Source organism: Mesocricetus auratus, unplaced genomic scaffold (assembly GCF_017639785.1).
Source record: "Mesocricetus auratus isolate SY011 unplaced genomic scaffold, BCM_Maur_2.0 Super-Scaffold_100028, whole genome shotgun sequence".
Lineage (NCBI taxonomy): Eukaryota > Metazoa > Chordata > Mammalia > Rodentia > Cricetidae > Mesocricetus > Mesocricetus auratus.
This window is the reverse complement of record NW_024429209.1, coordinates 13007541-13032563: the sequence shown is the minus strand read 5'-3', so window position 1 is coordinate 13032563 and position 25023 is coordinate 13007541. Positions and strand designations below refer to the sequence as shown.

General features: G+C 50.8%; 1 protein-coding gene across 1 annotated transcript in view; it reads left to right on the top strand.

The window, feature by feature from the left end:
* Positions 1–25023, top strand: part of Prex1 (phosphatidylinositol-3,4,5-trisphosphate dependent Rac exchange factor 1) — a 155990-nt gene that overhangs the window by 54447 nt on the left and 76520 nt on the right. The window contains exons 2-3 of the mRNA XM_005074413.4: positions 14307–14378; positions 16219–16341. Of these exons, the coding sequence (XP_005074470.1) occupies positions 14307–14378; positions 16219–16341 (195 nt within the window). The remainder of the gene's footprint in view (positions 1–14306; positions 14379–16218; positions 16342–25023) is intronic.

Genomic DNA, 25023 nt, shown 5'->3' with positions numbered 1-25023 from the left:
CTTAGCCAAACATGTTGTTTGTCAGGGTCACATTCAGGGCCTCTCTCAAGTCCTCTGTCCACAGCAGTGTTTTTACAGAGTCTCTCACTAACCCTGGAGCTTGCCATTTCAGGCTTGTCTGGCCATCAAGCCATGAGGATCTTCCCGTCTGCCTCAACCCCAGCCCTGGGGTTACACAACACTGTTACTGATTCTAGCTTTTGTTGGTTTGTTTTTCGAGACAGGGTCTCTCCTGGCTGTCCTGGATCCCACTCTGTAGATCAGGGTAGACTCTAACTCAGAGATCCACCTGCCTCTGCCCCCTAAATGCTGGAATTAAAAGGCCCAGCCTGATTCCAGCTTTTTAAGTGGGTTCTGGGGATTTGAACTCAGGTTCTTACATTTGCATGGCAGATACCCCCCCCCACCCACCCAGTCATCTGTCCAGCCTATAAGTATGTTTTTTAAATTGAAAAGAGAATACTATATGGTAGTGATGCATACCTTTAATCCCAACACTTGGGGGCAGGGATAGACATGTGGATCTCTGAGTTCCAGGCCAGCCTGGTCTACAGAGTTGAGCTCTAGTACAGCCAGGATTATACAGAGAAACCCTGTCTCAAACCAGCCAAAACCAACACACACACACACACACACACACACACACACACACACACACACACACACACACACACACACACACACACACAGAGAGAGAGAGACAGACAGACAGAGAGAGACAGACAGAGACAGAGACAGACAGAGAGAGAAGAGCACATCTTTCATAGAAAATTGAAACAGTTCCAGAAATCACAAGAGCCAACGTTACAATAAACCTTAGGTTTAAAGTTCAGCATTCAGTACCCACCATTAATCCCGTGCTGAAGATGGATGGACGAAGCAGGGGGATCTCTGTGAATTCCAGGCCAGTCTGGTCTACATAGCAAGTTGATGGTCAGCCAGGGCTGCAAGGTGAGGAGACCCTGTCTGAAAGCAAACAATAACAAACCCCAAATCAGAGCAGACCTCTGGGGTTTACCTCCCTGGGCCTTCAAGTAGGTGCTGGGTGCCGAGGACACAGCAGCACAGTCGGGCCACTGTGCGCTAAGAAGAAAGCCTTGAAGCTATTGAGAACAGCGCAGGGGTTTGGCGGGCAGTGAGTGTAAGGAGTGAAGGAAGATGCTGGGAGTAAGGAGCTGATTCTGAGCCGAGACTTAGGTGGGGAGTGTGGATGCCTGGAACTGGGCGAGACTTAGGTGGGGAGTGTGGATGCCTGGAACTGGGCGAGACTTAGGTGGGGAGTGTGGATGCCTGGAACTGGGCGGAAGGGCTGGCCAGTGCACAGACCCTGTGGCGGGTACCTGCCAGGTTGTATTCCTGGAGGGACTCACATAGGGTGGGTGGTGAGAGCACACAGGGCTTCCGAGGCTGTGATGGCCATTGTTGGGAAGCAGGGAAGTGGCAGTGCTTTTGTTCTGTGGGATGTGTCCCATTGGAGGCTGGCACAGGGGAGCCCGATAGCACCCATTAACTGTAAAGCAAATGTTTGTGGATATGTCTGGTGTATGGGAGGCGTATATATAGTGTGGAGTTTTACTGTTTTTACTCTTTGGCCTTTTTGAGGGGCCCACAACCCAGTTCTCAAGTAAATCACATGTGGAGGCTTATTGTTATGAATGCCAGATCTTAGCTTGGCTTGTTGCTAGCCAGCTTTCTTATCTTAAATTAACCCATCTACCTTTTCCCTCTGGGCCTTTATCTTTCTTACGTCTGTCTGTCTGTCTGGGCAGCTGGCTCCTGATGTCCTCCTCTTCTTGTTCCCTTGCTGCTGCTTCTCTTCCTCATTTCTTCTTCTATTTATCCTCTCTGCCTGCCAGCTCCGCCTATCCTTGCTCCTGTCTAGCTATTGGCCATTCAGCTCTTTATTAGGATCACCAGGTGTTTTAGACAGGCAGAGTAAGACAGCTTCACAGAGTTAAACAAATGCAGCATAATAAACAAAAGTCACACACCTTAAAATAATATTCCCCAACATGTATATCAAAACCAGAGGCCAACACAGGTCTCCCCCTGTGGGGCACACCCATGTCTGACTTTACCTGACTGCCTCCCCAACCTTTTTCTTGTCTGCTTCAGAATCAGAGTAGGCAGACTTTGTTTTCCCCCTTCTTTGCTGAGGTGACCTATGAGGAGGGTGGCTTGTCTCTCAACAAAGGGTCCTCAGCCAGAGCTTCCATGGGGCCCAGTTCCATGCAGTGACTCAGGGACCTAGGCTTTCTCTTAACGAGGCGGTGGTGGCACACACCTTTAATGCCAGCACTCAGGAGGCAGAGGCAGGGAGGTCTCTGTGAATTCAAGGCCAGCCTGGTCTACAGAGTGAGTTTCAGGACAGCCAGAGCTACCAGAGAAACTATCTCAAAAAACCAAAAAAGAAAAGAAAAAGAAAACAAAGGTCTCTGTATACAGGTGCTCAGGCCTAGGTGTTTAATGCTGTGCATGGATCCTTGTGTGTTTTCCAGTGAGGACCAAAAACCTCTCCAGCAGTCAGAGGCCAGGAGCAGCTTCCCAGACACATGTAGAGGCAGTGGCCGGTCCATGTTCAGAACTCAAGGCAGCAGGTCCTGAGTTGTGGCTGCGGCACTGTACACATTGCACAGATGGGGAAACAAAGTCTCAGAGAGAAAGGGTGGCTCACCCCAAATAACCAGTCAACATGCGGTGTTTCCTGTATCCGTCAAATAACCAGTCAATATGCGGTGTTTCCTGTATCCGTCAAATAACCAGTCAACATGCGATGTTTCCTGTATCTGTCAGTGGACCTCAGAATTGGTGCTGTGACTGGGGGAGGCAGACCCAGGGAAAGGGGCTTCTGGCCTTCTTTCCCTCCTCCCTTCCTCTCCATCCACTCTTTTTTCTTTTTTCTTTTTGGGAAAGTGTTTCTCTCTGTAGCCCTGGCTGACCTGGAACTCCCACTATAGACCAGGCCAGCCTCAAACTCACAGAGATCTGCTTCCTGCGTGCTGAGATTAAAAGTGTATGCCACCACGCCAGCTGCTGGCCACTGTTCCCAGGAACCGCCATGCTTTTTCTTCAGCATGACTGTAAAAAGTCATCATAAAGTTCATGCTTAAAACAACTGAAATGTATCACACAGCTCTGGAGGTCAGAAGTCTGAACTGCGCCCTGGGGAGCTAAAGTCAAGTTGTCAGTGACCTGGTCCCCCTGGAGCTCCTGGGGTAGGAGGCGTCCGTTGACCTGCTTTTCCAGCTTCTGCGAGTTGCTCAGGTCATGTCTGTGGGCTAACTCGGCATCTGACCCTTGATCTCCTGCCTGCCTCGTTCCTTTGGGTCCTTAGATGACCTTAGGCCCACAGACAGTCCAGGTACTCTCTCCATTTCAAGGTCTTTCCCCCATCCCATTGTCTGGGAGTTCACCAGCAGCCAGCCTTGGTGGTCCAAAGCCTGTGGGAATGTTGTTTGCATTCTCTGGGCCCCTTGGTCTTGATACTCCCCCAAAAGACGTCCTTGTCTTCACCTGGTTGCAGAAGCTTGGGTGGATGCTAACTCCAGCATCCTGTTAGAGAGCCTGGGGGAATGGTGTTTATGCCATTACCACCAGGAGTCAGGAGTGGGAAGTGAGTGACAGTTGGGACGTGAGACTAGGTCAGAGTGGGCCCTGCGGAAGACCACTGCCTCGATGCTGCGTAGCCTAGAGGTTGGATCTCTCTAGGTCCACTTGGTACAATGTTCTGGAACTGTGGCTTCAGCCATTGGGAACCTGTTCAGTGGGGTAAGGCCGGTAGCAGGAGGCTTTGCCAGGGAGGCTGTGAGAACTTTGCTCACATCTTTGCTGTAGCAGAGTAACCCTGTCCCTGTTGGTCTGTTCTTGAGACCCAGGAGCCTCTGCTGCCCTGAAATCCCTCCCCGGAGTCACAGCTGCCACAGCAAAGAGCAAACAAGAAAACCTCCAGCTGCACGGGCCTCTGCCCCCCTCCTGTCCGGTTTGGAGCACCACTGTCGTCTCTTTTGTGCATTGCTTCCTGGTTCTCCACAGTCCCTGGTAGACCGAGGGGCTGGACTAAAGCCTGTCCAGGGACCATTGTTTGGGGAGATGGGGGGATAAACCTAACCCTTGGACCTGGGTGTGTGTGTGGGAGGATCCCAGAGCAATTGTCCCAGATGTCAAGTGTCAGGCCCACCGAGAGCAGCACATCCCATCCATTGTCCCAAAGTGCAGGAGCAGGGGGACCCCAGGATGGCCAGCTGCCTCGCCCTGTGCCCTGGGGCCCCTGAGTGACTGGCTTTCCTTTGTCCTCACATTCCGGTAGGAAATGCCACCTAAATTAGGCCCGTTCCCAGACATTGCTGGTTTGTGGGCTTGTCACTTTTGCTCCCAGCCACCTGCCACGCAGGCTTCTATGGTAGAGGCTGGAGGCTGAGGCTCGCAGGGTGCTTTTGTCCACTCTGCCCAGGCATGGGGTCTTTGTATTTTTTTTTGAGAGTGTATCACTATATTCTGCATATAACAGCCCCCAGTACTCAAGGGAAGTGTGCTACTCGCGGGTTTGAGCAGTCAGAGTTGTGGCTTCATCACCGCGGCCACACGCTAGGATATTTCATCACCTGAAAAGAAGCCACCAGAGCCATTCTCCGTCTCTGCTGTCCAGAGAATGGAGCTGAGACACTGAGTTCCCTGTTCCCATTCCTCAGAGAAGGGAGGCAAGGCCCAGAAGGACAGATGTGATACACAGTGGACTGGAGCACAGCCAGCACTTGAACCCCAGATGCGCATTCTAATGGCAGTTTTGTTATCTGGGTCAGCTGGCTGGGGCTCACACCTAGGCAATATCTGGAGGCTGGTTTGGTTGTCTGACTATAGGAAGGAAGCCAGGGTATCCACCAGATGGCTCCCATAGCAGGGATCTACCTACCGGAATATCAAGAGAGCGTGCCCCACGCAAGGTTCCACCCGTCTCTGCAGAAACTCCAGGCGATCAAATGTCAAGGAACTGTGGTGACCCCATTGCTCACAGAAAAAAATAAACTGGAGGACTCAAAGGAAAGGGAAGGACCCGGGGTCTGAGTAGGAGGTATTCAAAGGTAGATTATGGATCTAGGGACAACAATGAGGAGACTCAGCAGGAAAAGGTCAGTGCTCCATTAGTGATGTCTGCCCTGGGCGTGGGTTTGGGAAACCTCCTCGGGTTTCCTATTAGTTGTATCTGTGTGTAGAAGAGGGTCTCACTCATGCCCACTGCTGCAGCCAGGAAAGGTAAGGCAGCAGTGAGTGTGTTGTGTGGGAAAACTAAGGGAGCTTGCCCTGGGGGAAGGCGGTAGCTGCCTGGGCTCTAGCTAACTGGAGCCTATGGGAGCTTGGAGATCATGTACCCATTTTCCCAAAAGATGAGGTTGGGACGTTAGTGGGATATCTGACATTCAAACTTAGGCACATGCAGACCCTCTTAAACAGGGTATAGATTGCTGTAGGGTGGCTTCATGTTGTAGAGTAGGCTCTGAGTGGGCCTTGGGTGAGGGCAGGCAGGGGAGGGATAGGTGGGGCTTTGTGGGGAGAGGTTGCTTCCCCTCTGTGGCCTCACCTCCCCCACTGTTGCTCACAGCAGGCAGGTTGTAGCAACTTGGGGTTTGCTTCAAGTTCCTCTTTGGCTGGCGCAGGGTGGGTGCCTCTCTTCAGGGCCTGGAAGGGAGATGGGATGGGAGGTTGACGGATGTGTAAATCATCACGCTGGTCATGTACCAAGGTACTGATGGGTCACTGAGAGCTTCGCCCTGGGCTCTGGCGTACCACAGCAGCCTAAATGGACGAACCAATTGGTTGATAGGTGAACACAAGTTGCATCCCTGGTGTGGTGGTGTGGTGTGGGGTGACTGGGGGAGGTAACACAGTGGAGATGCAGGCCCTTCAGACAGGACATCTGGAAAGCCCCAGGCCTCTGCACAGGTTATCCCCTCTGCCTAGAATGCCCTTTCCCCCAGATACTTGCAGAACTCCCCATCCCTTCATGGGGTTGGCTGGGACACCAGCCTCTCAGACAGCTTGTCTCTCCCTCTCATTAGTCCCTCTTCTGAGCAATTGTCTGTCTACTCTCACAGCCAGCCCGCTGGTTCCAGGAAGTCTTGGTAGTGAGTGGGTCACCTTTTCTAAAGAGACAGAATTGACTCATAGGTCTTGGGTGGTTCCCAAGACTGAGGGCGGGGAGGGGCAGTCTGCTGGGCATGTGCAGGGTGTGGCAGGCAGCTTTGTTGCTGATGACAGGCTACACTACCCTTTGGAAATTAAGTTCAGTTTGGAAAACACAGGCTTAGTAGTGTGGGCCTGTCCTCTCTGCTATTTGAGAGACGGAGGTAGGAGAGTTGCAAGTTGTAAGCCTCTGTGGTTTACTGAGTGAGTTCAAGGCTAGCCTAGACAACCTGACAGAACTTCGCTAAATCAGTTCCTTAACTGTTACTATGGCAGATACCATGACAACAGCAGCTTAAGGACCGGAAGTTTTGTTCTGGCTCACAATTCCAGGGTGCAGTCCATCAAGGCAGAGAAGGCCTAGCCACAGAAGCACAGGGCTGCCAGGAATGCTGCCCCCAGCTCTGGTCCCCCCCCCCCCCACAGGGTTTCTCTGTATTGTTTTTGGAGGCTGTCCTGGAAATCACTCTGTAGACCAGCCTGGCTTCGAAGTCACAGAGATCCGCCTGCCTCTGCCTCCCGAGTGCTGGGATTAAAGGCGTGCGCCACCAATCCTCGGCTCACTTCTCCTTCTTATGCAGTCCAGTACCCCAGCCCATGGCATGGTGGCTGCCCCTCCCCCGGTCCAGGATGGGTCTTCCCATCTCAACCTAATCTAGATAGTCCCTCACTGGGCATGCTTAGTGACTCTTAGGGATTCTAGATCCTGTCAAGTCGACAGTAGTATAGTAGCCATCACACTGTTGTCCTAAAATGAAAACTGAGCAGAGAGCTGGGGGTGTAGCTCAGCGGTAGATTGCAGAGAGCTGGGTGTGTAGCTCAGCGGTAGATTGCCTTCCTGGAGTGAGGAGGTCCTGCGCTCTGCCTCCAGGACTGCAAACAAGCCCAAGGACAAACAGGACGGGGAGCGTGTGGTCATGCTGGGGGTGTGGCCACATCGGGTGTCTAACTCCTTAGTGATGACCGACACATATCCAACACTTTCTCAGGAGACAGCGAGTGGAGTGTGTGCACACGCAGCTCCCCCTCCCCGTAGACCCCTGCAGTCTGCAGATAGCGCTGTGGTGGGGCTGTGAGCCTGCACCACTCCTGTGTGCCGTGTGGGGGCCTCTCTGGAGCACCCACTCCTTCATGTTTTATAGAGGAGGAAACTGAGGTCTGGGGTGGGGGTGAATCACCTGTTCACGCCCACCCCGTGTCACCAGCAAAGCTAGACCTTTGCTCTCACTGCACTGCTCAGCGTTCGGGCCCCATCCTTGCCTGGGTGAGGCCCCGGCAGTTTTTTGAGCTGAAAATGAGCTGAGATCCTGTGAGGTCTCCTGTCCCTGGTCCTTGTTCTAAGAGATCATCAGTGGCTTTTCCCCAGGTCATTAAATGGGCTTCTGCGGCATGAAGTTGTCTTTGCACGGCTGTCCTGGGCTGGTGTGGAGGGGTGAGGTGTCACTTCTCTCCCGAGTGATGGGACGGCGCGCCATTCATGGAAATAAGATCTTTGTGTTAGGCATGAAGCCCGTGGGTAGTGCACAGGACTGGGGCCTTTGCAGGGCTCTCGGGGTGTTGGGGGGCCTTCCCACGTCTGACTGTGAGGTCTGCTGGGAGCAGGCTGTGGATGGTTTATTCTGACTTTGCTGCCAGGGTGCTATTGGTCCATGAGTGTCTGCTTTCTTAGACCCTTGGCCAGTGGACTAGTGGGGACTGAGTCCCACAGGCATCTCACTGCCTTTGTCCTTGGTGTGATCTGGGGGTGCCCCCACCCGCCCTCTCAGGTTTCACCATATGTTGAGTGAGGTCACCCCAGCTGAGGTGTGGGTGCACTCAGCAGCTCAGGTTGCCATTGTCTGTCTCCAGGAATGAGCGCAGGCTCTGCTGTGCTCTGCATCCCCAGGGAAACCTGTATCCTCCCTGGGCTGTGACAGTGGTTCCAGACAGATGGTGTGGGTCCCCAGGCAGCTGCTGGCTGCTTTGAAAGCCATCTGTGGCCCGCAGTTACTCACTGGAGATGCGTGTTTGGGCTGGGTTCCCACCGTTAGGCCAGACCCAGCCTGTGGCTCTGAGTGAATGCTTCACAGCTTGGCACCCTCAATTCCCGTTCTGTAAAATGGGCACACGGACAGTAGCCGCCTCCTGCAGCTGCAAAGTTTGGCAGTGATGGCACACACCTGTAGTCCAGCTGCTCAGAGGCTGAGGCAGGAGGATCACTTGAGCCCAGGAGTTTGAAGTCAACCTGTGTGATATAGAGAGACCCAAGAGCTGGTCTCAAAGCAAAAGAAGAGCAAAAATAAAGTGAGAACAAACTAAAACAGCGGGGCTGCGGGCGTTGATAGTCAGTCAAGCTCCCAGCTTCTTTCTGTCCCTTATCTCTCACCCTCCCTGCCTGGGGTTTCCTGAGGCCACACCATGGGCCTGGTGCAGTGCAGGCTGAGGTAGTCATCCTCAAATGAGGGAGAGACCTTGGAGAGAGGACTCCGTACACAGCCTCAGGCACCAGCAGTCCTGTTCACGTGCCCCTGCTGGGCAGGGAGTGACGGCAGCTTCCTTGTGTGTGTTCAGGGAAGGCCATTCTGCAGGGTGTCTCCCCTTCACTTGTCCCTGTTAGGAGGGGGGGAGGGTCTTTAACACATCAGATAATGAATGCCAGGGCCTGTGTAGAAACAGGAGGAGGCCATGAGGCTGGGGCTGAGTGATTGGCAGGGGGGCAGAAGATTCCCGTTCTCCCAGGGTTACATGGCCAGGGCAGGCTTCTGTCTGGGTTGTGATGGGTAATTCCTGAGGAAGGTTCTTTGGCCCTGCTGCTGCTGCAGCAGACATTGCTAACTGACCATGCTTGTCTTCCTGCTGGGCCCTAGCTGTTTGCATTGTGGAGCAAGTCACCTGGTGGGCCGCTCGAACCTCATGCCACGTGGGGAGGTGGCACCTTGCCTCCTGGTCACAAGGAAGCGGGGCTTTTGATGCACAAGTATTCGAGGTCCTGAGAGCTATGATTGAGCAGGGAAGTAGGTGTGGTTGATTGATGACGTCTGCCACAGCTGCAGGAGGGCAGAGGTAGACCTTGGGCTTGCTGTCTCCCGCAAGCTTCTACACCACCACCTCCCGCTGCCCTGGAGTGTACCTTGCTCGGGTTCTTCATCTGTTTGTGGGCCGGCTCCTGCCAGGTATGCCTGAGCCCCGTGCAGCCTGCCCTGCACATTGAGGGGGCCTCTGGGCCCAGAGGTGTCACCTGACATTGCTGATAGGTGCATATGAGCCTGGTACCCATGTGATGGGTACCTAGTGGCACCTCCTCAGTGCTCCCCTCTGCAGCAGGTCCTCCCATGCTTTGCTTCAATTAGTTTATGTTCACATAGTAACGTGGCTGACGTGGGCTCACCCCTGTGCATGCTGCTGGAGCCCTGTATTATCAGTCACCTGTGACTGCAGCTCAGAACGGGGTATGGACTGTTCCCAGTACCCCAGCCTCTTCCACCTGGCTTCATGGTGGGCCTTTGAGGAGCCCTCCCCTGGCTAGAGTTTGCCCAAGCTGTGTGATGATGAGCCTGCCACTTACTGCATCCTTGATGTGTGTCATAATTGCTGACGTTTCTGGGATGAGGGGGCTGAATGGATGCTGAGGGATTGGGTGGTCCAGGAGTGGACAGGGCCCTGGGGGAGCCACAGAGACCATCACAGGATGGTGTCTTGCTTCAGGGAGGTCCCCGAGATGTGAACGGCTGTCATCTGAGTGTTCCACTGCCATCAGGGCTTGGATCCCTCAGCAGCCCCATCAGTACAGAGAATGCCAACACTGCCTACAGCGTGGTGGTGCTGGGACTGCTGTGGCCGAGCCCAGAGCCCCGCTGGCCCATTCTTTCCAGGTCACGAGCTGTTCTTGGTGCCCAGTGCCCGTCTTACTGGCTTGTGTGCATGTCCTCTGTGGGTGGCCCGAGTCACCTATTGTCCCAGCACAATAGCAGTAGTCCAGCTTGTGTGAAGAAAGCGGGACAGGAAGCGCCATCTAGGTCAGCCCAGTGGCACTCATGCTTCCTGCCCGCCCGCCTGGGCGCCTGTGCCGGGCGGGGCTACCTTTGTCTCCCTGTCTGGGTAGCTGGAGACTGCCTCCCCTGGTACCCCAGGCCTGGCTGCTGCATCCTCTAGGAACCTCTGCCCCCAACCTTTTCTACTGTGTCCTTTCAAAAAGCAAGTTCAATGTCCAGGGGCTTGAGTTGAGGCTTCTACCCTGAGTCTGCCCTCATGCTTTCTTTTGATTTCTGAGTGTCTACCAGGTCTACCGAGGCACTGCTCTTGGCCAACTTTCACTTTAACCTATTTCGTTGAACACACACACACCAATCATATATACATACCACACACATACACATATACCAAACATACACACACACAAACACCACACAAAATACACACATATGCACTGACACACACATACATACATGCACACCATACATACAAACACATACATACTGACATACACATGTATACACATGTATACACACACACTGACACACACACATCCAAATAAGCATGTACATACTGACATATATGTATACACACACACACACACACTCACTCATTTTCATATTTGGGGAGAGCAAACTGAGGGTCAGAGAAGCTACTTTCCTGAGGTCACACAGCAGGATGGAGGAAGATCTGTGGTGTAATCCCTAAGTCAGTGGTTTCCAAACCTGACCTCTGTAGAGGTTAAGAATCCATCCTGGCCCCACTCTTGTCTTATTGTGGCCAGTGTGACTCTTAAAAGCTGCTGTACATCGTCTGAGCTCAGATGTTTAATAATTAGACATAGGGTGGTAATGAATGCGGAGGGCAGGAAGTGCTTCTTGGAGGTGATGGATATGATGGAACTAGCAGCTCAGGGTTGGATTGGAGGGGAAATGTGTCAGCAGGAAGAATGTATGCCAAGGTCCTGGGGCAGGAATAGGCTCGGGAGTGGCTCCAGTGTAGGAGGATGGAGTCTACGGAAGATCTGGACTTAAACAAAAAAACCAAAAAAGAAGAAGTATTAGCTGCTATTCTCTTTGCTGAGACACTGACTTGGTCAGAATAATTTAGGACAGGAGGAGTTTGCTTTGGCCCATGGTTCCAGGCTCCAGCCCATCATGGCGGGGGTGGGGTGTGTGGCATGGTGGCAGGTGTAAGGGCTGCTCACGACACACCTGCAATGAGGAAGAGGAGAGAGGTGAACACAGGCGCTCAGCTTGCTTTCTGCTTGTTATTCACGCCGGCACCCAGCCCATGGGTGGTGTCAGCCATGCTGAGGGTCGTGAGAGGGTCGTGAATGTGGCTCCTTGGTGATTCTAGTCAGGGCTAAGCTTCATATTGGGGAGTATGGAAACTTATGCTGAGCATTGACTGGATTTTAAGGAACTCTGAGGGGTGAGGAGTCTGGGACCCCTTGGGGTCAGAGGTGTCATTGACTGGGCTGGCTGGGAGAGGCATGGGCTGTGGACTCTTGAGGGACTGTGCAGAGTTAGGACTGCGAAGGCTCTGGTTGGGTGGACTTGGGCCTTGGTAGATTGGGTTCTTGATGGGTTCCGATGTGCTCCCTGGGAACACATCAGTAAAGTGATGGTATTTAGTCCAGAACCAGCCATGGTCACCCTGTGGCTTTTGGGTAGCCTTCTGTAACCTGCCCATGAACACCGCCTGTGTGGCTGTGTGATGGTCTGTTTATGAGGCCATCACAGGTGTCAGTCCAGGTGATGGAAAAGGATCTGACATCATAGTTGAAGGGCCAGACGCCCCTTTGCTGCCTGTCGCCCGCCACCCCAATACCAGGACAGTCCCTGCCATCTCCTTGGCATGTGGGGAATCTCCTTAGACAAGCGTGGTAGGATGGGACACCCTCTCAATTAACCCAAAGCAGGGAGACCACATGCTTGCCTGACTCAGTCCCCTTGGGCCCTCACTATAAATAACTGCGACAAGTTGATAGCTGGTTGGTTCCCTATGCTGGGACATGTCCATGAGCTCATTTTCCCAGGGGACTGTATATGATCATTGGGTTAGGCCTCAACATCCTGAGCCGGAAGTCACTGTGGGAGGCTAGCTTCAGTTTTCCTACTAGCTTGGGTCTCTTTCTTTTCCCTCCATGTCCTTTCCATCCTTAGCTATCCCTGTGTCCTCCACAGTAGCTCCTCCTCTGCTGTTCTGTCCCACCCAAACTCTATAGCCACCCATCTCTCCTCGGTACACTCCATCATCTCTCCTCAGTACACTCCATCATCTCCTCTGTACACTCCATCATCTCCTCTGTACACTCCATCTCCTCTGTACACTCCATCATCTCCTCGGTACACTCCATCTCCTCTGTACACTCCATCATCTCCTCTGTACACTCCATCATCTCCTCGGTACACTCCATCATCTCTCCTCGGTACACTCCATCATCTCCTCTGTACATTCCATCATCTCTGTACACTCCATCATCTCCTCGGTACACTCCATCATCTCCTCGGTACACTCCATCATCTCTCCTCGGTACACTCCATCATCTCCTCTGTACATTCCATCATCTCTGTACACTCCATCATCTCCTCTGTACACTCCATCATCTCCTCTGTACACTCCATCATCTCCTCGGTACACTCCATCATCTCTCCTCGGTACACTCCATCATCTCTCCTCTGTACACTCCATCATCTCCTCTGTACACTCCATCATCTCTCCTCGGTACACTCCATCATCTCTCCTCGGTACACTCCATCATCTCTCCTCTGTACACTCCATCATCTCTCCTCGGTACACACCATCTATCTTTCCTCAGTACACTCCATCATCTCTTCTCTGTACACTCCATCATCTCCTCTGTACACTCCATCATCTCTCCTCTGTACACTCCATCATCTCTCCTCGGTACACACCATCTATCTTTCCTCAGTACACTCCATCATCTCCTCTGTACACTCTATCATCTCCTCGGTACACTCCATCATCTCCTCTGTACACTTCATCATCTCTCCTAGGTACACACCATCATCTATCCTCGGTACACTCCATCATCTCATTGGTCCACTCCATCATCTCATTGGTCCACTCCATCATCTCTCCTCGGTACACTCCATCATCTCTCCTCGGTACACTCCATCATGTCTCCTCTGTAGACTCCATCATCTCTCCTAGGTACACTCCTCTTCCTCCACTCTTACATCTACTTCTCCAGTACTCCAAAAGCCACATCTGTAACCCCAGCACTGGGGGTGTGGAGGCAGGAGGATTGAGTTTTAGCCCAGCCAAAATATAAGGATGGATGGAGGAAAAGGAGGAGGAAGGAAGGGAAAGTGAATGGGAGGCATAAAACCTCCTAATTTTGTTTTTTCTCAAAAGCAAAGGAGGGATGGGCTAGAGACACCGCCCAGTGATAGCATGCCTGTCCAGCTTGCACAAGGGCCTGGCGTTTCATCCCAGCCCCCCAAGCATCCTCACATCTGGTGACACTGGGTAGCCACCTTCTCACCTGGCCCCATGTGCAGAGGATGGCAGTGGCCCTGTGTCTGTGTGAGCACTCAGTTGGTTTGGAGTGTTCTGTGTGCTACTTTTTTAGTGTGAAGAGAAGAGACAGTGGGAATAGATGTGTGTGCACATGAACACATGCTTGTGTGTGGGGCCATCTGTGACACCAGGAGCTGAGGTTCCCATGGGGACAGTGAGGGCCTCAGTGGGTAGGTCTGGAATATAAAAGAGATGCGTTGCGTTTTTGACATTTTTTATTTGTTTTGTTTGAGTCATATAAATGTCTTAACGCACAAAAGGGAAAACACTACAGAAAGGAGGTTATTGGTGAGTGATCTATGAGGTGTTTGTGTGAGGAAGCAGGTATGAGTGTGTCTCTTTGGGCTGTAGGTTCCGGGGATGGGGATGGGGGCTCTGCATTGTTAGTTCCACACCGGTGGAGCATTGCAGATGCTTGGTAAGCCTTTGGCTGAGCAGCAGAGGGGGTGGGGGGCCGCCCAGGAAAGTAGGCTGTCAGCAGTGGGCGCCTCTGCTGACAGTCCTTACCCGAGTACCTGGACTGTGCAACCTCTCAGGCCCTGGTCAGCATTTGAACCCATGGCCTTCTGTCAGGGGTATCCAGAATGGGAGATGTGGCCACTTATCTCTGCTTGCTTTTGTCTTCACAGGCATTCCTGCAGCGGATCAGGCAGAATGTGGCGGACTCTGTGGAGAAGGGCCTCACGGAGGAGAATGTCAAGGTGAGGACTAGGCCATTGCTGCTGCTGCTGCCGCTGCTGCTGTTCCGGCTGGCCCTACTCCTTCCAAGTGGCTTTGAACTCCTGGAGTTCAGAGGCCTCCTTCACAGGCACTGCTTGCCTCCCACCCCCAGCCTGCTCTCAACAGCCCTGGAAGGCCTCCCCTGGGAGGGACAGTGCACACCAGGCTCCGTTCTCGAGTTCAGATTCAGCCTGGCCATTCTGCCCTCTCATCTCCTCCTGTCCAGTGTGGTGTCTCTGGAAAATCCCTTCCCAAGTGTCCTGGGAGCCGGTGCCTCCTTCTGCCCTCCTACCCCTGCGGGGGGCACAGGCTATTAAGGCAGGTCCATGAGTCACTGGGCCAGCTTCATTCTGGCTGTGGCGCTGGGGAGTCTGGGCAGTGTCAATGGGCCGCCTGTGTGCCTCTGAGGCCTGTGCTGGCCAGCACTCTGACCTCGACTTCTGGAAACCTTTTATTTTGTGCTCTGAAAGGCAGGGACCAGGAGGAAATGGATATGAGGGGCTATGTGTATCTGAAGTACCCAGGATTTACCACTTATGTGGTCGGAGATGGCCCCTGCCTAATGTCCTGGCTCTTGTCAGTCATGTGCATGTTATTAACAATTATGAACAACGCATGTTAATAATGCTTTCCATGCTTTGCTGGAAGGCTATGCCACTGCACAGCTGGTCCTGGGGTACAGCGTGGTGGGAATGCCTGCTTTCTGGGACCTATTGCTGTATTCATTCATTCACTCAACGGATATTCACTGAGCACCTACATTCTATTATACTGATTTATTATGCATTGTTAGAACTTGGAAGCCATTACTGTCACTTAAAAACACACATTGTTAGTTTTTAAGAAATTGTCTTTCTGTCAGGTCTTAACCACCATTCAGCAAGGGATACAAGTCCTGAGGGATTAGCAGTACCACACCTGGGTTTACCAGTGAAGGAAAGCGGGGAGGGGGGGGATATCCATGCCCAGCGGGCTCACTGCCCCGCCCAGTCCCCCAGCTGATGGGGCTTCCACTGACGATGCTTGTTTTTGTCTTGTCTTTTCTTTTTTAAAGACAGGGTTTCTCTGTGTTTGAGCTGTTTGCACTTTGGGGCTATTTTGATCATTCCTGTGTATGTTTTTTGAGTGGGCATTTCTTGTTTCTTTCGGGTTTACAGTCAAGGGACGGACAGTTCTTCAATCCTTTCACAAAGTTCTAGAATGTTCCCTTCAGCATAAACAGATTCAACCATGTGAGCTGAATTAGGCTGAAGGGAAAGTGAACAGTGGCTAGATGATTCCCCTGGTCACCTTCGTGTGACAAGCAGCCCCCACCTGGGCGGAGGAGGAAGCGGGCTTCTGGTCGCTCTAGGCCTGGCAGTGACTGAGGAGTAGGCTCTGGCCCTTGGCCCTTCACTTTTGTGGGAGCGGGGCCACGTGAGCACACGTGTTGGTGAACATTGTGCTGGGTCTGTGGCTGGGTATACCAGAAGATTCCAGGTGTGGCAGTGTCTGCACACAGGGAGTGAGGCTCCGACACCTCCACACTGGCTGCAAAGCCAGCGCTTGCTCTCTGAGCTTCCAGTACTCTGGTAAATTGGGACAAAGAATGACTAAGAGGCTTGCAGAGATTGGCCGCTACCAATGAGTGTGACAGTCCAGCCCGGGTCTGCCCCTGGCCTGCGCAGCTGCTGCTCGTGGGGTCACAGCCAACAGCAGCTTCCCGGCTGAGGGGTGCCTTACCCATTGCTGCCTGCTATGAACCCTGGGGTGCAGGCTTTTCTGGGAATGGCCCTGCTCTCTCCAAACCCTGATTGACTCTGACCTCTTGGTCCTTCCTAGATCCTTTTCTCCAACATTGAGGACATCTTGGAGGTCCACAAGGACTTTCTGGCTGCCCTGGAATACTGCCTACACCCAGAGCCTCAGTCTCAGCACGAACTTGGAAACGTTTTCTTGAAATTTGTGAGTATGGGTTCTGGGGAGTTGGGTCAGTGTGTGAGAATGCTTGTTGCGTAAGCGTAAGGGCCCAGTTTGAGTATTCGGTTAGCATTGGCTCTGTCATGGTGTTTGTGTGCCCATTCTGTGGTCTGGCTCTCCCCACTACCCTCCAAGAGTCTACCGGGCATGACCTTGTGCTGAGCCCTCAGACTCAGCCTGCTGGGCCTCATGCTAGGCTCTTGGTGAACTTGTGTGAGCCCCTGGGCCTCAGTAGGCCTTGTTCTTGACTTCCAAGACCCAGAGCCCTGAGTAAAGAGTTTGGAAATAGCATCTCCTCTGAGATGGTAGAGATCCTCTGGAAGCACAAATCTGGGGTTGCTTCTCCCCTCTTCTAGAACTCTCCTTGACTCTGCTTCATCAGAATAAAATCCCCACATCTCTATAGGCCTGCCACTTTCTGGAACATAACCCCTCACCCAGCCATAGTCTGTTAGTCTAGAACATTCTAAGCTGTCCCCTTGGCAGACCTCCTATTAGAGTACTGGAAACAGGGGTAAAGACCTTATGGCTTGATGATCTGCCGCTATAGGGCAGGCGAGATGGCTCGGCAGATAAGAGCACTTGCTGCCAAACCTGGTGACCAGCATTCGACCCTGGGACCCACATGGTAGAAGGAGATATATCTGCCTTTAGCAAATTGTTTTCTGAGCTCCACATATGTGCCATGGCACTCTTGTGCCTAGACAGATAACCTATTTTTTATATTATTTATTCATTTTTGATTTTTCGAGACACAGTTTCTCTGTGTAGCTTTGTAGACCATAGAGATCCGCTTACCTCTGCCTCCCAAGTGCTGGGATTAAAGGCTTATGCCATCACTGCCCTTGGGCGTGGTCAGTGCTATGGGTATGTAAGATCTCTCCCTGCACTGCCCAGCTTTATTTTATTTTATTTTATTTTTTGAGACAGTGTCTTACCATGTAACTCTAGCTAGCTAGAGCTTGCTAAATAGATAGGACTGGCCTTGAATTTAGAGATCTGTCCACCTCTGCCTCCTGGGTGCTGGGATTAAGGTATGGGTCACCACACTCAGCTATAAAGAAATAAGAGACTAGCCCAAGCTCACTTGCCTGCTCCATGGGCCAGCAAACAGAGGCTGGACAGGCCCCAGGTTGTCACCATGTGTGTGACAACAGAACTGGACATAGAAAGGGCCAACCAGAGCTCTTCAGATTACCTGTTCACTCTGCGGGGTTGAGGCCTCCGCTGCATCTGCCTGCTGGGGTTACTGTGAAATCCTTTAAAATCGGTTCATTTAAAAACCTCGAATAAGCCGGGCGTTGGAGGCTCACACCTTTAATCCCAGCACTCGGGAGGCAGAGACGGGGGATCTTTGTGAGTTCCAGGCCAGCCTGGTCTACAGAGCGAGTGCTAGAATAAGCTACACAGAGAAACCCTGTCTCAAAACACAAAAACAAAAAGTATGAATAAGCATACTTAGCAAGGGGCGTGATGTCCTTGCTGGAGGGGACGGTGGATGCTGCTGCAGCATCAGAAGGTACCCAGGTGACTGTGGATGCTGTGGGAAGCTCTTGGACAAGCATCCTCCCTGAAGCACACCCAGCTGCTTCAGGCCAAGGCCACCTGAAGATTCCTGGACCAGCTGTGGGGTGCAGAGCCATACTCAGTGCCTTGGAGGCTGGGGGCGGGAATCCTGGGCCAGCCTGGACTACTAAGACTGTGTCTGGAAAACTGGGGGAAAACAGAGACAGCTGTGTGGAGGAGACACTGACTGCCTGTACACCTGACTGAACCCTTCCGTGAGGCAGTTTCAGCAGCAGAGAAAGCATCCTCTAGGCTGCTCAGTGTGAGTCAGTGTTTTTAATTTCAAATCATGTTTTAATTTAAAATGTGGCACCTTCACTTTCTCTGCCCCCATGCTGGGGGAGGGGGAAGAGGTGAGTCACGTTGGCACTGGATTTTTACAGTAACTGGAGGCAGGTGTGCAGGTGGCTTTCTGGGGGAAGCTGATGAGGTCGGTTGAGTGCCACAATTGTCTAGACCTAAGTTGGTTCCATCTGGGAGAGTGCCAGAGTTGGGGTGGCCTTGGGGGCTGTGCATAGCAGCAGTGAAGAGGCCCCACCTTGGGAGAGGCAGTCATTTTTTTAGACCTGGGGCTATTAACAGGGATTTAGTGGCCGGTGCCACGGAACTCCACCTTGCTATTACTGGCAGACCCACAGATATAGTATGGTGTCCACTCTAGTCCCAAAGGTCACATCTGGCTTTGTTTGTATCCCAGGCAGCCTAGACTGGGGGAGTAGGGATTGGCCAGGCTACAGACCCTCTGCTACCTGCTCAGTCCTTAGAAAGAAGCTGTACCCCCAATGGCAAACACTGTGGATTGAGTTTACATTGACAAGCACCCCTTGGCCCTTTCCTCTGTAGGGTACTGTTCTAAATGCTCTACGCATACCAGCTTGTTAAAACTGCATGGCTGTTAGGGAGGTGGCTCACTCCTGTATTCCCAGCCCTGGGAAAGTTGAGGCAGGTGGATTACTTCAAATGTGTAGCCAGCCTGGACTATGTAGGGAGTTTAAGGCCAGTCTGGGTTAAAGCATGGAGCCCTGTGTCTCAGAACTTCACAGTAGCTTTTGAAGGTGTTTACTGTCACTGCCTATTTTACAGAAGGGGAAACTGAGGCCCAGAGAGACTAAGTTATAGTTTGGGTTTAGGTGAGTAGTCAGTGTCAGAACTGGGATTAAGCCTGAGACATTCTGACACTGGAATCTGTCCTGAAATACATGTAGACATCTGAGTGCCAGGCACGGTGGTGTGAGCTTACACCCACTAGGCAGGGCAGACCTGCTCCCTTCTTCTGGCGTCCTGCTGGGCAGGTAACATGAAGATGGCCAAGCAGATGGTGACAGATATGAAGTGCAGGAGTTGTGGTGTGACTACAAGGCTTCTGTGGGCCACTCAGGGTCAGGGTTGCTGGATGCGTCAAACAGGAACACAAGACATAGAGTGGTTTTTCAGGTAAGCGTCCAGGTATAGTTTAGTGTCACGTGTAGTATTAGGGACATGCCCTATATAATGGCTTGTTGTGTGTGCCCGTCTCTGGGTCCAGGTCTTCCTGTGGTTTGGAACTGGTAGCATCTTCTCCTGGGTATTTTCACAGCTGTGACAATCTTCATGGCTCCCCTGGTGGCTGGATCCTCAGCCCCTGCTGTATGTTCTCTCCCTCTGCATCTGTGTTTACAGCCATGTGCCTGTCTTCCTTCCTGGAAGACACTTAGCTCCTCTGCCCTTTGGGAGAAGACAAGCCTTACACACAGGGACTTGATGGTGTCAGAGCAGGGTCTGCATTCACAGACCAAGGTCTGAGCTGTGGCTGGACAGCTTGCTGTGAGAGCAGTGGGTGCCTGAACTGGGTCTGAGGAAGGGAGGGTGCTTAGTGTTCCGTTGCTCTGAAGAGACCACAGCAACTCTTATAAAGAAAGCATTTAACGGGGACTTGCTCACTGTTTCAGAGGTTTCATCTATCTTCATCATGGCGGGAAGCATGGTGGCACACAGGCAGACATGGTGCTGGAGAAGTAGTCAAGTCCTACATCCAGATCTGCAGGCAGCAGGAAGAGAGAGACACGGGGCCTGGCTTGGGCCTTTGAAACCCCAGAGCCCACCCCTAGTGACACACTTCCTCCAACAAGGTCACACCTCTTAATCCTTTCAAGTAGTGCCACTCCCTGGTGTCTAATTATTCAAATCTTGTGAGCCTTCAGCCGCCATGGTGCTGCTTGCTACTCCTAGCTGCTCCAGGCAGCAAGTCTAGGCCCTGCCCTTCTGGAAGGCTGAAGGAAGTGGTGACCTTGAAGACTGCCGGAGACAGCATATCCTTTCCCTTGTTTCCCTCTCTGCACTTGTGGCAGACATAACTAATCAATCACAGTATTCTGCCCCTGAGTCCATAGTGGTCCCCAGACTGCTTGCCAGCATCTCCAGCTTCATTGCCACTGACTGGGTGTAGCGTATAGGAAGAGCCAGACCTTTCCTTGTTTTCTGGCCTGGTTCCTTGTGGTGTAGATGGAGGTAGACAGGGAGATGTGAACTCATTTGCATTTTCTTCTTAGAATATGGCCCAGTCAGCAGCTCACAACCACAGGTCGTTCCAGCTTTAGGGGATTTAATGGCCTCTTCTGGTCTTTCTGGGTACTACACTTGTGTATGTGGTGTACAACACACACACACACACACACATACATACACACACACACACACACTTAAAAAAATGAACAGATCTGTGTAACGTGCATTCTTCCTGCCAGCCTGGTCTCAGAGCCATATCAGTCCCAAATGAACACACAGGAGACTATATTAATTATGAAACTGTTGGCCGTTTGCTTGGTTTCTTGTTGGCTAGCTCTGACTTAATTATTAACCCATAACTGCTAATCGTCTGAGTATTTACATATGGTCTTCTCTTACTGGAGAAAGGGTTTGGACCTCTTACTTCTCCCGCTTCCTACAGCATGACTGACTGTGCCTCGGTTTCCCAGAATCCTCCTTGACTCCTAGTCCCATCTATCTTGCTTCACTATTGGCCAACAGTGCTTTATTTATACCAATCAGACAAACATATACACAGAAGGACTTCCCCCATCATCTCCTCTTTTCTGTCTAACATAGTAAAATATATAACAAGGTAGTTATTAAGTAAGAACTATAAATACATTATTTAGTTAATTAACATTTAGCAAGATTTAAAGAAAGCATTTTATCATCTACCCTATCTGTGTGAGTCTAAAGTCTTATATGTAGCTTATCTTTTATCATAACTAAGGAAAACTATAATTGTAACTATCTGTCTTCAACTCCATTAAAGACCACAGACAGATAATATATAAACACTAGAATTGATAGAGACATCTCGCTACCTGGACAGTCACCCGAAGTTCCTCTGTAATGTTGGGGCATCCATCTTCAGCCCACAGGCCCCTGTGTGTCTGGCAGACTTCTCAGCAAAGCAGGAAATTCTAAACTGTCTGCCTGCATTGGCAGTTTGTCAGTCATTTTTCTGTGTTTTTAGAATGTCTGGCAGACTCTTCCATGAAGCAGGCACTCTGTAGGACTGTTCAAGTTCAGCAGTCACTTTCCTGTGGGTCCTGCATGTCCAGTTTATACAGCAACAGTTAAACAGGCCAGGCAAGAACAGTTTCTTGCCCAAATGGCTAATTTGCCATGTTGAAAGCAAACTCCATAACAAGTTTCTTCGATGACCATCTTTCTCTCAGACATAATTGGTATTGCCAAGAGCAGTTGTGTCTCATTATCATGAAAAACCCTAAACCATTTAAATGCCATATATTCTGTAGGTCTTTAAAAGGTTTGAAGAATATTTATCTATCTTAAATACATCTGTGTATATCTAGAAAACCTAACTTACCTAACTATATGTTTTGATTATTATAAGTAACTATTTATAATCTTTAATTATATATTACCTTTTAAAAGATCAGCATAAACACAATACTTAAACAAGAGAAGAAATATACATATCACAAAATTGACCTTAAATTTGTATCAATAAATGAAAATCCATACCAATACAAAGTATTCATTTCTGTATCATATTTCCTTTTTTTTTTTTTTTACTTTAGAAAGAGATTGACTGTGATTTTTGCCATTTATAACCAACCCTGTAAAATGAAAACATTTAAGCAATATTTGGGAATGTGGATGTTGTTCATTCCAAACTGCTTCCTGCTGGTTGAGGGCGCTGTCCATACCATGGGGATCATGACAAAATGCAGAAACCTTGCTAAGTCCTTGTTTTGTGGCCTGTATGGTGTATCATCCCAACTGTTTCAGATGCTGGACTGCCTGGGACATTGCTTTAGGAGGTCTTGCTTCATCAAACCATAGAAGTCTGGAAGGAATCCACAGCTTTTCATTTTCTGTGAAAACACAAATAAAATCTCTTTTCCAAAGCATCATATCCTTATACTTAAATTTTGAAGTCAAGGCATTTTTAAAAGATATAAGTTGGATTAATTCAGCAGCATTTATAATCAAGTATATTTTAGCAGTTGTTCCTTCCTTAGTAATTGAACAACTGAAAAACACAATAGCATACAGTATCCAGACTCTCTGTATTTTTCATTTTTACATGCCTTTTTATTTATCTATTATTATTACTCTATTTTTTATTTTTATTTATTTTTTCTCTGAGACAGGGTTTCTCTGTGGAAATCCTCCTGCCTCTGCCTCTGGAGTTCTGGGATTAAGGGGGTGCGTCACCACAGTCCAGCTTCTGTATTTCTTTTACCACTACCCTATTTCTTTTTCTCTCTCAAGCCTACGTATATTTTTAAACACATTGTAGACCTTTTAGAGGTTTTACTTCATCTGAATCTGACTTTACTGTGAATCTTTATGTTTTTTTGGCCATGTGTCTTAATCTGCTAAAAACCACTGCTGTTTTAACTGCTGTCTTTCCAAGATGGCGGGTGTAAGCTTACTGCCAGCACTGGCCACACAAGGCTCTGCTTGTCTCTAGCAAAACTGAGTCCACCTGAGAAAATGCTGCCGCCAAGAAGCCATGTTTCTCTCTGTTTCTAAAAATTCCTTTTTAAGCTTTTGTTAAGTGGAAATTTGTGTCCCATGTGGGCGCCATATATAATGTACATTCTTCCTGTGAGCCTGATCCCAGAGCTGCGTCAGTCCCAAATGAACACACAGGAGGCTGTATTAAGTATGAAGCTGTTGGCCGTTTTCTTAGTTTCTTATCAGACAAATATATACACAGAAGGACTTCCCCCATCAGATCTGGTCAAGAGGATCTTTACTGTGACATGGCAGTAACTTAGACTTCAGTGAAGAAAGGACTGTTTTTGGTGCATGTCAGTGAAATAAATCTTTTGGGGTGTGGCTTGATTTCAGGCATCACCTATGACATTTTTAGGATCATTTTTCTCTGTCCTTGGCCTGTTTCCCATGTATTGATTTTATTCTTAGAGGGTTGTAGTGGTGGTGGTATATAGGGGCATCTCTTCCTATGACCAGAGCACCATGCTTCCTTAAGGGCCCCTGTTGGCCGCCCTTACCAAGACAGGGAGCTCTCTGTCTTTTGTTACTTTTCTCATCACTGGGAGAGTACCAGTTGAAAGCAATTTAAGGAGAAACTTTGGTTGTGTTTCATGGGTCAGAGGATGATGTCCACCATTGGGGGAAGAGCACGGTGGATCAGGAAGCCGGGCGCTCGGGCTAAAAGCAGGGCCAGGTTACAGCCCTCAAGGCCATTCCTTGCCACTCCATCTCTCTGGCCAGGACCTGCCCTCTGAAGGTTCTGCAGCCTCTCCAAGCACAGTTGCCAGCTGGAGACTGAGTGTTTAAACATGATGGGGGGCGGGGGACGTTAAACCTTCCTGTCTGCCAGTGTCTCTGGGCTGCACAGGTTGCAGGTAGAGGTTGGGTCTCTCCTGAGATCCGCAAGGTTCTGTGCACAGTAGCTGCTGACTGTAGCATTTTGAGTGTGTAGCCTGAGTGTTGTAATGCCCAGATGGTTGGGGTTCGCCCCATGGTGTATGCATGCTGGGTAATTGTGGCATTTGTTCATGTTGGTGCTTTCCCGGCAGCTTGTATTTGTTGCTTATGCTTTTTGTAGCCACTCCTCAGAGGGCACCTGGAGGGCACCTGGAGGGCACCCGAGTGCCCGGCAGTGTTTACCTTGTGCCAGCCTTTGATCATCAGCTCACATGTACCCGTTAATCCTCCAGCAGCCCAGATGTCAGGAACCCGTGTTTCATGGAAACCAAGGAGGTTCAGGGTGGCGGAGCTCCCTGGCCAGGGTCACTGCTGCTCAGGCAATGTGGTGCTGGGTATCCCTCCTCACAATGCTACAGGGGTCCCTCAGAACTTAGCCTGTGGATTTGTGACTTGAGGTGTCTATCCTGGGCATTGCCCCCAGCTGCCATTGCCTGTCCCTGACTGTGACCTTGTGAGGGCACTGGTAATGTGCACGCTATGAGGTTTTAGATACTGGTTCTGTCCCATCAGTAGCTGGGGCAGATGGGAAGGCTTTTCCCTTGTGTTCTGGGGGGATACATCAGTACTGACCTCGTGAGCTTATGGGGAAGAGTGACTGTCCACACTCATCGAGAGAGCAGAGTGGCCTTGGCCCATACTTCAGATGGCTGCTGCCTCTGGCTGAAGGGTGTTCTCAGGACGCACACTCAGGCCTGTGGAGCCCAGTGCAATTGTGGCAGGCTGGGACTCCCGTTGGTTTGGAAAACCCCGTCCTTCCTTCCCTGGCTCTTGTGGAGGAAATGGTCCCCGTCTTGCTCCTTCTTCTGCCTCCCTCCCCCGTCTTCCTCCTTGGGCTTCCTCTTTACTGTGCCCTCTGTAGGAAGCATGGACTCTTGGGGCCCTCTTAGAAACAGGATGAGCCGCCTGCCCTACAGACCCACCTCTTCCTTCCTTAGCTTCACGGGGGTCTCTGGGCCATCCTCCACCTGAGATCTAGGCTCTGCGGGCCTTCATCTCCAAGGGGCCTCCAGGACATCCTGTTTGGGGTTTGGCTAATTCTAGGATCTTTGTGTAGTGGGGAATGCTTAACCGAAAATTTCCTCAAAAGAGGGCTCTATTCTGTCCAATTCTGAAACTGTGACTGGTGGGTAGGGACCTGGTGACCCTCAGATGACTTCT